Below are 15,036 nucleotides of genomic sequence, written 5' to 3' on the forward strand. Positions count from 1 at the left end.
TGCCTCAGCCTCCTGGGTAGCTTGGATTACAGGCATGCGCCACCACGCCCAGCTAATTTTTGTATTTTTAGTAGAGACGGGGTTTCACAATGTTGGTCAGGCTGGTCTCGAACTCCTGACCTCGTGATTCACCCGCCTCGGCCTCCCAAAGTGCTGGGATTACAGGCGTGAGCCACTGTGCCTGGCCCAGAAAGCTGTATTTCAAAAAGATGCCAGCTGGTACAAAGACGAAGGTTTGGGAAAATCAGGACCAGATGATTTCCAAGACCCCTTCCATCCTTGCCATTGTGTAGGTTTCATCTTGTCGGGAAAAGGGATGATTATGTCTTCAAGCTAGATGACTTCCCTCAGCTGGCTTTGTGGGACCCAGTCTGACCCTCCTGATCTGGCCAAGTCAGGCCTTTCTTGCCTTGCCCCTGGAGAGGCCTAGCCCTGGGCCACAGGCCCTGTGGCTGCCTCAGTCACAGAGCAGCTGCTCTCCAGAGGGAAATCAAAAGGCTTAAATGACCTGAGTTTGGGCATAGCCTATGAGAGTCCTCTGCAGATGGTGACCCAGGCCATGACATTCTGGGTCTCAGTTTCCAAGACTAGTATAGTAGAGTGAAAAGACGAAAGTGATTCTGAATCAGGCGATTTGATCCTAGGCCCAGTAACTCACTATCTGCGTGGCCTTGGACAAATTACATAGCTTCTCTGGGCCTCAATTTTCTCAATCATTAAACAAGAAAGTTGGCCCATATCTGAGTTTTTGTTGTTGTTTTTTTTTTGTTGTTGTTGTTGTTGTTGTTGTTTTAACTAGGCATGCACATTTGAATCTTTTGGAGAACTTTCTTAAATTACATCTCCCTGCAACCTGCCTTCCACCCCCAAATTTTACTAAATATCTAACTTAGTACCTATACTGTTCAGGGCCGGGCGCGGTGGCTCAAGCCTGTAATCCTAGCACTTTGGGAGGCCGAGGCGGGTGGATCACGAGGTCAGGAGATCGAAACCATCCTGGCTAACATGGTGAAACCCCGTCTCTACTAAAAATACAAAAAACTAGCCGGGCGTGGTGGCGGGCGCCTGTAGTCTCAGCTACTTGGGAGGCTGAGGCGGGAGAATGGCGTGAACCTGGGAGGCGGAGCTTGCAGTGAGCTGAGATCACACCACTGCACTCCAGCCTGGGAGACACAGCGAGACTCCGTCTCAAAAAAAAAAAAAAAAAAAAAAGAAATACTGTTCAGATGAGTCTGGATCATGTCCCTGGTTAAGAATGGCTAGATCAGTCACTTTTAAACAATTTAATGATAATAGTAATGCCTAGCCTGGGACTTGGGCACAGCCACTGTGAGGACTCCTTGAGTCAAAGCCTTGTGGTTCAAATAACTAGTGTGATTCCTTGTAGTAAAAACAGCAGGTGTCTTGAGATGCACCTTAATATTAATATTAATACACATTAATATCTCTGAAATAAAAATGCATTTTACAGTTGGTGGAGTCTCATCACTTGATTTGCAACATTTTTTTTTCTAGTTGGTACGAAAAAATAATGGTGCCTTACAAATGATGGCACCTTAGACTGGGTGAAATACGGTGTATACAGTATTTTTTATATGTCGTCTTTTAACATACTACACCATTTATTTTATTTATTGCTTGTCACCTACATTAGGATGAAAACTCCATGAGAACAGGGATTTTGTCCACTTTACTGTTGTTGTTACAGTATCCCCAGTCCCTAGAATAGTGTCTGGTACCTAGCATGCCTGTGGTAAGTATTTGCTGTATGGATGAACAGCTAAAAAGAACAAAGCAGTGGTTTTTTATTCTAGGAAGCAGGGATACCTGCATAGGGGAACAGAAACAGAGAAAAACTGGAACATTCGAGTCTTGTGGGAAGGGGTCAGCCCCAGTCACAGGCCGGAGGAACACTGGCCTAACTTGAGTTACTCACAGTATAGAGGGAGAGGCGGATATTGCCAAAGCCAATCCAAACAGGATGTTTTAAGTACTAAAGTAGAGACATGTGCTAGGAGCAACATGGGAGGTAGCCACCATGTGGAGAGCAGCCTGATGGAATCAAGTCTATGGGAAGATCAGGAGTTCTCCGAGTAGTGGAAGGAGACAGACACAGAAGCAGGAAACAGCTTTGTGTGCTTGGGGAATGGTAAGTAACCTGTGGCCTGGAGTAGGCCTTGCAGGTGGGAGCTAGACTCAGAGGCAAGCAAGGCCGAGGACCCCAGACACCTGGCCCGGTTATGGAGACTGGGGAGCCCCTGGCCTGCTGGGCAAGGAGGGTGGATGGTTACCTGTAAGTTCCTGTAGTGGACAGCACTGCGGCAGTGGCTCATCTTTGCTGTCTCCTCACTCGTGTAGAACAGCCCACACAGCTTGCAATAAAAGCCAGTCCTGGGAACCACGAACTCCACCCCTGGGGAAGGATGGGGGATAGACAGACAGGGTTAGGATGGCGTGGGAGGCAGGCCCCTGTGTCCTGGCAGCCATCAGGTAGAAATGGGAGCCACGAGCTCCACCCAACACTTGCTGTTGACCTTGGCTGTTAACAAGCTTCGCCAAGCCTCAGTTTCCTCATTTGCAGAACAGTCACAAAGAGACTCACACCCACTCCATTCACAGGTGGTTGTGAATATAAGGGATGGACTTGGCAGTGTCGTAAGCACTTAGCCATTCCACGGCCTGCCACTGGCCTGTTCTCCTACTATCAGCCTCCTTCCAAGAACAATGAAGGTGATTTCTGATATTTCTGATATTTCACTTGTTGGATTTCATTCTCCACACTATACCTCTCTCTGCAGCTGCTGTGACCAGGACTCTCGAAGAATTCTCTCATTTTTGTTTATTTTAGAATTATGTTCTTTACAGAAAAAAAAGTAAATAAACAGAAGGAAAAAATCACCCAGAGTCACTCCAATCCAAATATTTTCCTCCACATGATTAACCTATATGTAGGCCTCTTTTTGTGGGACCGTTTTAGTCATACCCTAATTACAATTCTCTGTCCTCTTTTTTTCATGCAATTGTATATCATTAACACTTTCCCACTTCCTCCAGTCTTTACATCTGAACCATCAATTAGCATTTCATTTGTGATTTATTAAATATAGGTCCCAGAATTCTGGGAGGCCTTTTGATTCCAAGCAAAGGAAAAAAATGGCACCACCACCACAGAGGGGTGACAATGTCACAGCCAGGGGATTCATCCTTGAAGGGATGGTGGCTGCTCCAGCCTCCACGAAGGTGTTCTGCAGGTCACAGTTCTCCTCTCGAAGACACAGTCAATCAGCGGAGTGGAAAGAGCCCAGCTCTAAGAGGGTTGAGGTCAGATGCTAAGAACCCATGTGACCTGGGGAGAGTTAGCCAAACTGCTCCTGGGACTCAGTTTCCTCACCTGAGAATGGAGGTAGGAACACATGTACTGTTTACCAGGCCCCTGACTGTGCAGTGCCAGCCAAAGGGCAGGGTGTGAGGGCCGGGAGAAGCAGGACCCATCAGGGAACTAAGAAAGAGGGGTAATGCTTGGAACACCCAATCCCACCTGCAGGTTTGGGGGCAAGCCTCTCTTTTCTGGGGCTGGGCAATGGTTTCAGGTCCGGCCATCCTGGGTAGAAGGGGGGAAGGGGCCTGGGAACGGCAGAGGCAGGGGAACAGCAATTTCTTGCAGGGGTGGGGACAGGAAAGGTCTCCACTTATGACAACCGCTCCAAGGCACAGCGTGGCCGACTGCAAGCCCAGCTGCTTGGGTGGCTTCACTTTCCTCCTCCCACCTCCCAGGACACTGAGCTAAGTGCTTAGGAGACCCTGTCAGAGGCAAGCAGCCTACACTTGTCACTAGAACTTTTTTTCCATTTCAAAATAGCCACTTATCAGTGTGAAGGGCAGCTCTGAGGGAGGGAGATGGGAGGGAAGGAGGGAGCCCAGGAGGCCTGCCCGGACTGACAGTGAGGCTGCAGTCCGGGGCCTGAGGTGTCCTCCTCAGCCTGGCTTTCTCTAACTGCCACATCGCAGGCTACACGCCATGCCCTCAGCAGTGGCCCCCAGAAGCGAGGGGGCCTCACTCAGGCCCAGGTGCCCGGAAGGAGGTTGAGTGTCCTTCCCTTCCTCTGTGCAAAGGATGGAAAAGTGGCCCCAGCTTGGGCTGTGGGGGCCAGTTCTCCCCTCCACCTCGCAAACAGGTCCTGGCTCCTGGCTGTTGGTGCTGGCAGAGGCGCATTCAGCAAGGTCTGCCTCCTTCCTCTGTTGTTACAAAATAGTTTTCCCTTTGCTGCTGCTCTGCAGGGAGCCGAGACCCCCACAACACAGGAGAGGGGCAGCGGGGATAAAAGGAGGGCTTTGATCAGAGCCACACTCTCAGTCCCGTCCCAGCCTCTGAGCCAGCTGGGTGGTACCAAGAAAGAAGCCCTGGGATTTTTATTAAGCCCTCTGTTGAGTCCTCTGAGTCCCTGTCGGAGGGACCCCCAGAAGGGGTACAGCTGCCCTAGGAGCTACCACAGGCCCTGAAGCAGGGATTGAGCTGGAGCCAAAGCCCCTGGCAGTGTAGCTGGAGTTATCCTCTGTAAGTTCTGGGAGAGATTGCACCTGAACAAAGACTTCTACTGTCAAACAAACAAACAAACAAACAAAAAACCCTTGGAAGCCACAGTGTCATGAAGAGAAAATAGAATGTAGAGTCAAACCCAACTCTTACTTATGCTGTGTGACCTCAGGCACACTGTTTACCCTCTCTGAGATTAGTTTCCTCATCTGCGAAATAGGAATAATAATGCTACAAGTGATGTTTAGGGGAAGCACCTATCATTTTGCCTGGTGCTCAGATAATACTGGTTTGGAGACACGTGTTAAATATTTCATCACAGAAGCTGTTAATAAGTGCCTAAATGTTGGCCTTCTCATCTGAACCCCAACCTCTCCCCAAGGCCACCTGGGGAACCCGGCTCCACAGTTTGGTGGCAACTTTCTTCCCTGGCCCCGGCTCCGCAGGTTCGGGCAGTACCAGGCAGCCACCAGGCAGAGAAGAGAAGCCTGGGTTGGGAGAAATCCCAACAGCTGCTAACTTGGACCAGAATAACGGGGTTGCTGCAGACACCACAAATCCCACTGCACAACTCAGGACACTTCTGGAATGTGAGGGGGACGTGAAGAGGCAGCATCAGGACACACTGCCCCGGCCCTGATGTGTTCTGGAGCCACTCAATCCCCCATTTTTCAGCCTCTACTAGGATCATGAAAGCTCCATTTGGCTTCTAATAATAGCTCATGGCACGGGTAATTATAACTCTGTCATCCTAGTAAAGCTGGGATGGATAGAGGAGGGAACTTGCACTTTGCAGGCAAAGCTGTTTGTTTCTACTGAGAGCAGGCCTTGGCAGGCTCGCACTGGCGAGGGTCATGCAGAGCTGGCCTGGATTTCAAGTGCAGTGTACTTCCCCAGCCATGCCCACCCCCGGTCCCTGAGCAACGGGACTGGCCTCCCTTTCCTCCCAACTGGAAACCCAGTCCTTGACATCCCTTATTTCAACGCTATGCTTTCCACAGGAACAAAGCCAAAAAATTGTCTCTCACCTCCCTAGAAATCTCCACGCCAGTAGTGACCAGCCCTGGAGGGTAAAGGGTTATGCAGCCCCAGTGAGAGGAGCCATAATAGGTCTTAAATAGTTCATGAGTGAATAATAATAATAGACAACCCTTATTAAGTACCTCCCACTAGAAGCCACTCAGACCTTACCAGTATTTGTTCATTTAATCCTCAAAATAACTCTGCATAGTAGGCTCCTATTACTATGGCTGATTCACAGATGAAGAAATCCAAGCAGAGAGGTTAAATCAGTTGCTCTTTGTCATCCAGCCAGTAAGTAGTAGACAGGGGATTTAAACTCAGGGAATCAGATTCCACACACTGTGTTCGTAGTTTCTGCGCAAAAACTGCCTTTCCTACACTGTGCTGCTGCCTGAACTGGAAGAACCCAGAGAACAGAGTGATCTGAGATCAGAAATCCTGAGTTCTTTTTTTTTTTTTCTTTTCCTTTTCTTGAGACAGGGTCTAACTCTGCTGCCCAGGCTGGAGTGCAGAGGCACAATAATGGCTCACTGCACCCTGGATCTCCTCCCAGGCTCAAGCAATCCTCCTACCTCAGTCTCCCGAGTAGCTGGGACTGCAGATGTGCACCACCACTCCTGGCTAGTTTTTATTTTATTTTATTTTTTGTAGAGACGGGGTCTCCCTATGTTGCCCAGGCTGAGAAATCCTGAGTTCTAACCTGCATTTGCTAATGTCATCTTGGGTAAGTCTCTGAACTTCAGGTTCCTCACCTGTCAAATGCAGAACCTCATCCCATACTCTTCCTTGGGGGACCAATGAGATAATGAGTCTCAAAGCTAACTGAAGACTAGTAACAAGTACAATCTGTAAAAGCCCCGATCTGAAAACAACCCAAATATTTGTCGACAGATGAATAAACAATGTGATGTATCCATATCTGCAATGCAATACTCCTCAACAATAAAAAGAAACAGACTGGCCGGGTACAGTGGCTCACACCTGTAATCCTAGCACTTTGGGAAGCTGAGGCAGGTGGATCACCTGAGATCAGGAGTTGAAGACCAGCCTGGCCAATATGGTGAAACACCATCTCTACTAAAAAAGACAAAAAAACTAGCCAGGTGTGGTGGCAGGTCCCTGTAATCCCAGCTACTCTGGAGGCTGAGGCAGGAGAATTGCTTGAACCTGGGAGGTGGAGGTTGCAGTGAGCCGAGATCACACCACCATACTCCAGCCTGGGCAACAAGAACAAAACTTTGTCTCAAAAAGAAAGAAAGAAAGAAAGAAACAGATTACTGATCCACCCAACAGTACAGATGAATCTCAATGATGTTGAGCAAAAGAAGCCAAACTAGCACATACAATATGATTCCTTTATGTAAAACTCTAGAAAGTGCAAACTAATATTTAGTGACAGAAAGGAGATCCTTTACCTGGGGGTTGCACTGTGGGGAGGGAGGGGTTACATAGGAGACAGGAAATTTGAGATATGATGAACATTGTTCCCAGTCTTGACTGTGGTGATGGTCTCACGGGTATATTTATAGGTGAAAACTGATCAAACTATGCACCTTATGTGCACTTACTACATATCAATTATACCTCAATACAGCCAATTTTAAAAAGGCGAGATACTAGTTTCCTCCTAACTGGTTGGGAAAGATTAAAAACTGATAAAATCCAATGGGAGGTGGATATTGGGAACTCTCACTCAAGGTCACAGTGAAAACTGATACCATCTTTTTGGAGTGCAATTTAGTAGCAATTATGAAAATTTAAAATGCAAATACATATGACCCTATGACCCTACAACCCCCTGGCTAGGATGCTATCCCGCAGGAATACTGGCACACACATACCACTGAATAAGCACATCTGAAAGGCAGCAGAGAACAAAGGCTAAGAACATGGCTCTAGAGTCAGATGACTGGGGTTTGAACGTGACTCTGGTTTTTGCCTGTCCTTAGCTGTGTGACTCTCGATCTCAGATTTTTTATCTGTTAAATAAGGATAAAAACAGTACCTACCTCATAGGTGTTTTGAGAGGGTTAAATGTGATAATGCATGCAGATCACTAGGAATGGTGCCTGCATGGGGAATGTTAACAATAAAATCTTAGCTATTAAAATGGGAAAAAGAGCAGACAGCCTACGTGTTCACCAGCAGAGGAAAGATCAGTCATTTACAGCATAGCTTTTACGATGGAATATTTGCAGTGGTTACAAAGAATGTGTTCTCTATGTACCGACATGAAGAAATCTCTAAGACCCGCTACTAAGTGAACTTGTAGAACATTATGTGTGTAATGTGATCCTATTTTTGTGAGAGAAAAACCGTGGGCATGACAGTGGTAGGCTACCTCTGGAGACTGGGGAGAGACTGCAGGGAAGAGATCAGACCTTTAATATTGACTTGATATGGTTCTTATTTTTTGAATTTGTTACAATAGTCTTTCACACTTTCTGTAATGAAAAACAGTAATAAAAAGACACAAATGACAAGGTAGCAGAATTTATTCTTAATTTTTGCTAGTGTCAATTAGGTTCCAAGTTCTTGGATGACAAGAGACTTGCGTTATATTTCTTGGTTACCCCAGAGTGTCTAGCACAGTACCATGTTATCCAGTAAGTATCTGCTGACTGGCTGAATGCATGAAGGAGCCTCTCTTCTCCTGTAGGGTGGCCTTTGCAACTGTTTTCTACAGCTAAAATACTAGGGTCATCTCAGTTTATTCTAAGGTTAGTATTTCTTTTTCCTTCTTTCTTACGTTTTTGTCTTGGGAGATGCTGTGCAGCAAATTTATCCCTTAAAAAAAAAAAAAAAAAAAAAAGGAAGTTTGCTCTCCAGATCTGACTAAAAAAATGGTACATCTGGAGGGAAGAAATAGTAAGACATTTTTTTAAAGGAGAAGGGAAAAAAAGAGCAAGGTGGATGGAAAGGATGAGCCTCCACACTGACCAGCCCCTCCCTGCATGATCAGACACGTGGTCATCAGGCATCAGATGACCCGTGTTTCTCATGCTTCTGTGTGACACTTTCCCAGATGACACTTTCCCGAGCTCTCCTTCTGAGCAGCTGCTACTACTGCTTTATCTAATTACTTTCCGACCTTTCAGAGCTAATGCGAGGACTCAAAGATGATATAGGCTGGAGTTGCTGGGTTAATAGTTATGTCAGAATCTCCCAGGGAATTATATTAAAGTGCCTTCACTCCCTCCCCGAGACTCTGCTTAACTCTCCTCTTTGAAAAGGGATTCACTCCTAGGTGATTCCATCAGTAAACTCCCTCCCCACTTCATTCCCAACACTTCCACCATTGAAAAAATCACTGTCCAAATTACAGTGAGAAAACTAAGACTCAAGAAGGGGTATGACTTATCTAAGGACACACAGTCACCCTTAAGTAGGAAGGACAGAAACCCAGGTCTCTCTGCTCAATACCCTTTCTATGAACTAGGGGGAGTCTGTCCCAAACACAGTCTATTCAGCATCATTGCCTCAAAAAAGTTTGTCCTCTAAGAAGAAAAAAAATGTAGCATTGTTCTGGGAAGGGCTGGAGCAATGAACAATAGCAGAAGAGGTTCATTTCTATTGACTTTATGGAGGCTGCTGGGCATTTGCTTTCCTGCCTGAATAAGGGCTAGGCTTAAAGCCTCCATGTCATCAAGAATAAAGCATTCCCTGACAGGAAAGACAAGGCTTCTTAGCTCTGGGTCCCAGGGCAGTGCTATTCAAGGCGTGTGTTCACGGAGTATCTGGTCTACTATAGGAGACTGAAATTGCAAGAAGCTTTACAGCTGCCCCTTGCAAATCTAGGTTATTGCATCATACATTTAAAATAATGATAGGCTGGCCAGGTGAAGTGGCTCACGCCTGTAATCCTGGCACTTTGGGAAGCTGAGGCAGGAGGATCACTTAAGCCCAGGAGTTGAAGACCAGCCTGGGCCACATTTGGAGACCCCATCTCTATAAAAAACAAAAATAAAAAAATTAGCCGGGCCTGGTGGTGTGCACCTGTGGTCCCAGCTACTCGGGAGGCTGTGGAGGGAGGATCACTTGAGAGCAGGAATTTGAGGCTGCAGTGAGCTGAGATCATGCCACTGCACTGCAACCTGGGTGACAGAGCAAGATCTTGTCTCAGAAGGACAAAAAACGATGACAACAACAAAATGACAAAAAGCCCTCTCAAGTTCTTAGAGGTGGCTATGGAACTGTTATTTCCTAGACCTGAATTTCAGTAAGGACTGTGTGTTTTGCTTACCTAGAGGAATGCTAAGTTCACTGAACACATCCTCTGGTTCCCAAGAAGGCAAAGAAAGGGGCTGTTTCAGTTCCACTTCAGCGTACTCTGGTGACCTCACCTCCAGAGATTTCATTTCCACATACCTGGAGTTTTCTGCAAAACATGAACCAAGGCAAAAAGAAAAGAAAAGAAATGAAATACAACACGCCTCAATGAGTCCCTGAAATTCTATCCCTGCATAGTATGATTGGGAATTGTCCGTTGGACTGCTTAATCACGTAAGGCTAGGGCAACGGCTGCTAATTAGAACCAAAGCACTGTCATTAGGAGCTTTTTCCACTGCCAAAAGAATGCCACACACAATAAAACTTGGCAAATCTTTGCATTTGGCCCAGGGGGATGGGCTACTGATGGCTTCAGTTGAGAATATCCACCCCCCATGCCTCCCATCTCAGTATCATTCCATCTCTGCAGGCAGGGGAATTACTGACGGGCAAAAATTGTGCTGACGTCCACCGAGGCTAGCAAAACAGGCAATACCATTCTCTCCCCAAGCTTGTCAAGCTGTTATTAAATATGAACCCCAAACACTGGGTCAGCTAATGAGCCTCTAACACTGGCACATGTTAAGACCTATACTGCAAAATAAAAGGGGTTTGACTGGAGTGAAGTGAAGATTTCACTGCTCCTTTATTCTTGCCTTCTCTAGACAGAGGCTGGGCCTCAGGGTTTCTCTAGCAACAAGAAGGCATTTCACGGCGGGGTTTCCATGGAAACTCAGATCCATGCAGGTAAAAAACAGCTCAGGTCATCTTGACATGGAAAAAATCCCAAGCCTCCCAGTTACCTAATAGTTCATGCCACCCACAGGGCTCTGGGGTGAAATGTTCATTTTTAAGCCTTTCCTCTGTATTTTCTGTCCCCGACTCTCACTTCAAAGCCTGGTGTGCTGCAGGCTTTCTGTAAAGCAAATCCCTGAGTATTTTCACAGTGAGAACCTTAAAGGCTACTCTGCCTCCCTTCCCCCAAACCCCTTGATGGATCTGAGGTTCCACTTGGCAGAGAAGACAGGGCTTAGCCTATTTTAAACTCTCTCTTTCATGATGTCACAGTGCCGGGCATAGGCACAAAACGTCACCTCCAATGGAGTAAGAGAAGATCCTAAAACAAGTCTTGTATCACCGTCAGACCCTAGCAAAAAATGGGTCTGAGGTAGTAAGAAGGGGAACAGCTGTACCCTTTAGGGATCCCCTGTTCCTTCCCCTTCCACTCCTTTCTTGCCTCCCCTATTCCTGCCCCCATCACACAAATAACAGCCTGGGTGGCCCTCTGCTGTGCAGGCATGAGGCTCCTCCTGATCTCCTTTTGCTGATAACTCAATCTAATTTTAGTTATCCAAGTCCATCTGGGCTCCTGTAAATGCAGAGAAGTCTGCCCTGAGTTTGCTTGTCAGGAAACATGCAGCCTCCGATCTGACTTCCTTTACACCACTTGCCTAAAATCGCTAACAGTTTAGCCAGGCTTTTAGAGGCTTGCCTCTGTTACTAAATCACTTTCTGCACCCACTTTAATGCTAGTTGAAACCTTACTTATGTTCATTCCAGCCTGCACATGCTCATACTTTATCAGGTGAGCAGGGGTCCAATCAACCCGACCACCCATGAGGAAAGGGGAGGTAGTTACCCGGGGTCAACACTCCTTGGCAAGCTTGGCTTTGGAGGTCGGTTTCGATGGGGGGGCTGGTTTTCTCCTCCAGGGGGCTGCCTTCGCAAGCCCCATCTTCCGGGGTCCCCCTGGTCTTGCAATCATCGACAAATGGGCTTGGCTGCCGGGCCCTCTCCTCTGCTGGCTTAGGGGAAGACATTTGCTGGACTGTAGGGGCTGGATGAACATCTGAGCTCTCCACTCCCTTTACCTCCTTCTCGTAGCAATCTGAATCCTCCAGGGAGAGGCCTGTCTCACTTTCAGCTGGCTTCCGCTCAGCATCCAGATTTAGGCCAGGCATTTCCACGTCCATGTCACTGGGACAGCTTGTGGAAGCACAGGGCAGTTCTCTGGGTGACTTGAGGCTGATTTCTGCAGCCCCATTCCCTACGGCCTTGACTCCCTCCTTGGGGAAATCCTGGGCCAGGTCTAGGTCTAAGGTGGTTGTCACACATGAACATGTTTCCGGGCAGATTTTGTCTTTCTGGTCAATGGGCACAATTTCTTCCAGCTCTGGGATGTCTGGTTCCATGATAAAATCTTCTTCTTCCCCAACCTCGTCCACTGTCACCAGCTCCTCCATGTTAGTGGGATACCAGCTCTCCCCCTCTGCCTCACTTCCACTCTCCCAATCTTGTTCCTGTACAAAAATGCAGAAGGAGGTCAGAGGGTGGTTGAGAGCATTCAACCGGAAGGCATAAGACTTGGCCATGAGGACCCCTCCAAACAGGAAGAACCTGAGCATTCTTACCTCTACCCGGTACAATTACTGTGAACCACTCAAGTCCAACAGCACCAACTCATCCTTAGGGTGATGCTCAAAGTTTGGAATAAGCCCTTAATGCTTAATCTACCGTATTTAAAGTGACACAAAGAATTTCAAGCCCTAGTAGATAACAGGTGCTCAATATACAGTTTTTGAATGCATGAATAATGAAGTTATAAACTCTAAATACTTACTGGAACATCTTTCTTGCATCTGGGTCACCACTAAATGTAACTGCAGCAAAGCCCCTCACAAAATTCCCCCAAGCACCCTCTCCCAGCAGGGGTACATACACTTCCACAGTCAAAGCTCCTACTTGGCCCCTTCTAGAACTTTCTCCTTGGCATCTGCAGCAGCCCATGGACTCCTGACTCCACAGAAAGATCTAGGAGATCAGCTTTCCTGCCAGCGATACTCATCTCTCCTGCCTCTCCTGACTGGAAAGGCACGAAGATGGCCCCGTTCCAAGGACATTTCTTTTTGTTGTGGCAGCCCCAGCCCAGGAGAACTGTAACTGGATTTTTCATTTTAATTAAGTAAAACAATCTGTACAAGCACAGTAGATGTCTTGTTAATCCTAGGGTCTGGGCCTGCTGAAGTCAGGGCCCCAGCTTGAGTGCCTAAAGCAGCTTCTCGTCCTATCCCCGCCAAGGGACTTGTCTATTTTGGGAGCCTGGCTCTGAAGCCTGAGTCTTTTTTTGGGCACATGTTTTCTCATGGGAACACAGCCAAGTTGCTGGAGAGTGAGCAGAGCTCAGACATGTGGGTAAAGATCGCTTCAATAAAAACTATCCGAAGATTCCAGGCACAGCCACTCCTCCAAAGTAGTGCTAGGAGGACTGGTTCATTCATGTAACTAATGGTGGGGTCTCAGCCATATTCCATCTAGCAGGACATCACCAGGCAACAGGGGGACTCCTGTGACTCAGTCCCTCATGGCAGAAGTGCAGAATCTGAAATAAACTTTACCTTCTTTGTCCTTGTGTCTTCCGGATCAGAGAACTCTGCTTCTTTCTCTTGTCTGCCCACTGATTGAGGGCTTTCTTCCATGCTCTCCTGTTCCTCTTTTCCAGCCTTACCAAAGGAAGGACAGAGCAAACCAAATCAACAGTGAGCAGTGACAGGGAGAAGAAAAAAAGAATGATATTGAATGCAGGTCCCAGCTCTCAGAGGGGTTTCACATACAGCATTTTCTTTATCCTCCCGGAATCCCTCGGAGGCGGCTGCTATTAGCATCTTCATTTTATAGATCAGAAAACTGAGGTTCAGAGAGGTTAAGTAATTTGCTCACAGTCACACAGACAAATGGAGGCAGAGAAATGTCTTGAAGCCTGGCCCGATGTCTTTAGGGGGCAGAAATCCCTGGCAAACTGGGTATTTTTTGCAGAGTAGAAGCAGCCAAACTACTGGGCCGGCCAAGACCCTGGGGTTAAATCATTCAGGACACTTATAGGTAGAAAGGGCGTTGTCACCCAGTCAGAGTGCCCTCGCACCTTCCTTTTGCTCTCTGTCCTAGAGTGACAGCCCAAACTAGCACTCCCTTTCTTCCCTCCTTGTATTCCTTTCCCCCAAATCAGGGCCCTCACACTAATGCCCATGTCTGTGAAACTAAATAATTGAAAGCAGGCGTTTGGTTTGAGAATTAGGGCCTCTAACCAACCTTTAAGACAGGGGATCAGCAAACTATAGTCTGCAGGCCAAATCTGACCTGCAGCCTGTTTTTGTATAGCTTGTGAGCTAAGAATGAATTGTACATGTTCACATAATCACATTTTAAGTGATTATAGAAGTGCCTACAAAAAATCTGCAGTTTTGCCTCTTGGCCCACGTAGGCTAAAATATTTACCATCTGGTCCTTTGTAGAAAACTTTGCCAACCCCCATGTTAGAAGTTTCTGGGGGATATTCTCCCATGACTTAAACTTTGTCCACCAAATCAATGACTACTCCTGGGTTTTCTCAGGGGCAAGTTGCAGTTCTAGGACATTCTTGGCTGAGGTTGGTTCGAAGTAAACCACTCTAGTTCTGATTTCTTACAATCAGACATACCTCCTTGAGCTGACTAGGAGCCAGCTGGAGCAGAAGCTCAGGGCTGACTGGTTTCACCAGTTATTACCAGACAGGGACGCATGGTTCAAATCCTCAAGTCCTTTCTGTTTCCAGTGTTTGCTGTGAAGATTCCACCAAAAGCTTTGCTGAAGTCTACCGCACTAGCCTGAGTGTAAAGCAGCTACAAATACCTTTTTAGCTATTACAGCTTCTACCAACAGGTGACTTTATTTTTATTTCCCGAATCAACTATGCATGGCCCTCTCTTGTCAAAATGAATAATCCTTACCCTTCCCAAGCAGCTCCTGCAGCCGCACTCCCAGATCAACACAGTAAAGGAACCCCCTTCAGTTCAAGTTGGGAGAGGCAGGGACAGTCTTGCCAGCCGGGCTGAAAGCCCTCCACCAAGCAGACCCCTGCTCTTCCTCCCTGCAGGCAAAGGAAACAACCTTTCAGAGCTTCCCTTTGCTCTGGGATCACTTCCAGGAGAAGGCAGCAGCTCAAGGGGAACAGATGGGTGCAATGGGTGCAACGGGTGCCCCCAGCTGCCCACACCAGCTCACAGACTGAGACTGAAACGCCAACTCTTGCAAGCAGGGCTCTGCCACCACAGGGCCTGGGCTACTGAACCACTTCCAAACTGGTCTCCCACTTCTGCTCTGTACCCTCCCCCAAAATCTATTCTTGCCAAGGCAATCAAGAATGATCATTCCAAAATGCAAAAATGATCACATCC

General features: G+C 47.3%; 1 protein-coding gene across 4 annotated transcripts in view; it reads right to left on the reverse strand.

Moving 5' to 3' along the window:
* LOC105466629 (RNA binding motif protein 20) overlaps nucleotides 1-15,036 on the reverse strand; it is a 197,223-nt gene that overhangs the window by 6,175 nt on the left and 176,012 nt on the right. For all 4 annotated transcript variants that reach the window (XM_011715696.3, XM_011715699.3, XM_011715715.3 and 1 more), the window contains exons 10-13: nucleotides 13,222-13,326; nucleotides 11,466-12,126; nucleotides 9,801-9,935; nucleotides 2,292-2,413 (exon numbers count right to left, since the gene is read on the reverse strand). In XM_011715696.3, the coding sequence (XP_011713998.2) occupies nucleotides 2,292-2,413; nucleotides 9,801-9,935; nucleotides 11,466-12,126; nucleotides 13,222-13,326 (1,023 nt within the window). The remainder of the gene's footprint in view (nucleotides 1-2,291; nucleotides 2,414-9,800; nucleotides 9,936-11,465; nucleotides 12,127-13,221; nucleotides 13,327-15,036) is intronic.

This window comes from Macaca nemestrina, chromosome 9 (genome assembly GCF_043159975.1).
Source record: "Macaca nemestrina isolate mMacNem1 chromosome 9, mMacNem.hap1, whole genome shotgun sequence".
NCBI classification, from domain to species: domain Eukaryota; kingdom Metazoa; phylum Chordata; class Mammalia; order Primates; family Cercopithecidae; genus Macaca; species Macaca nemestrina.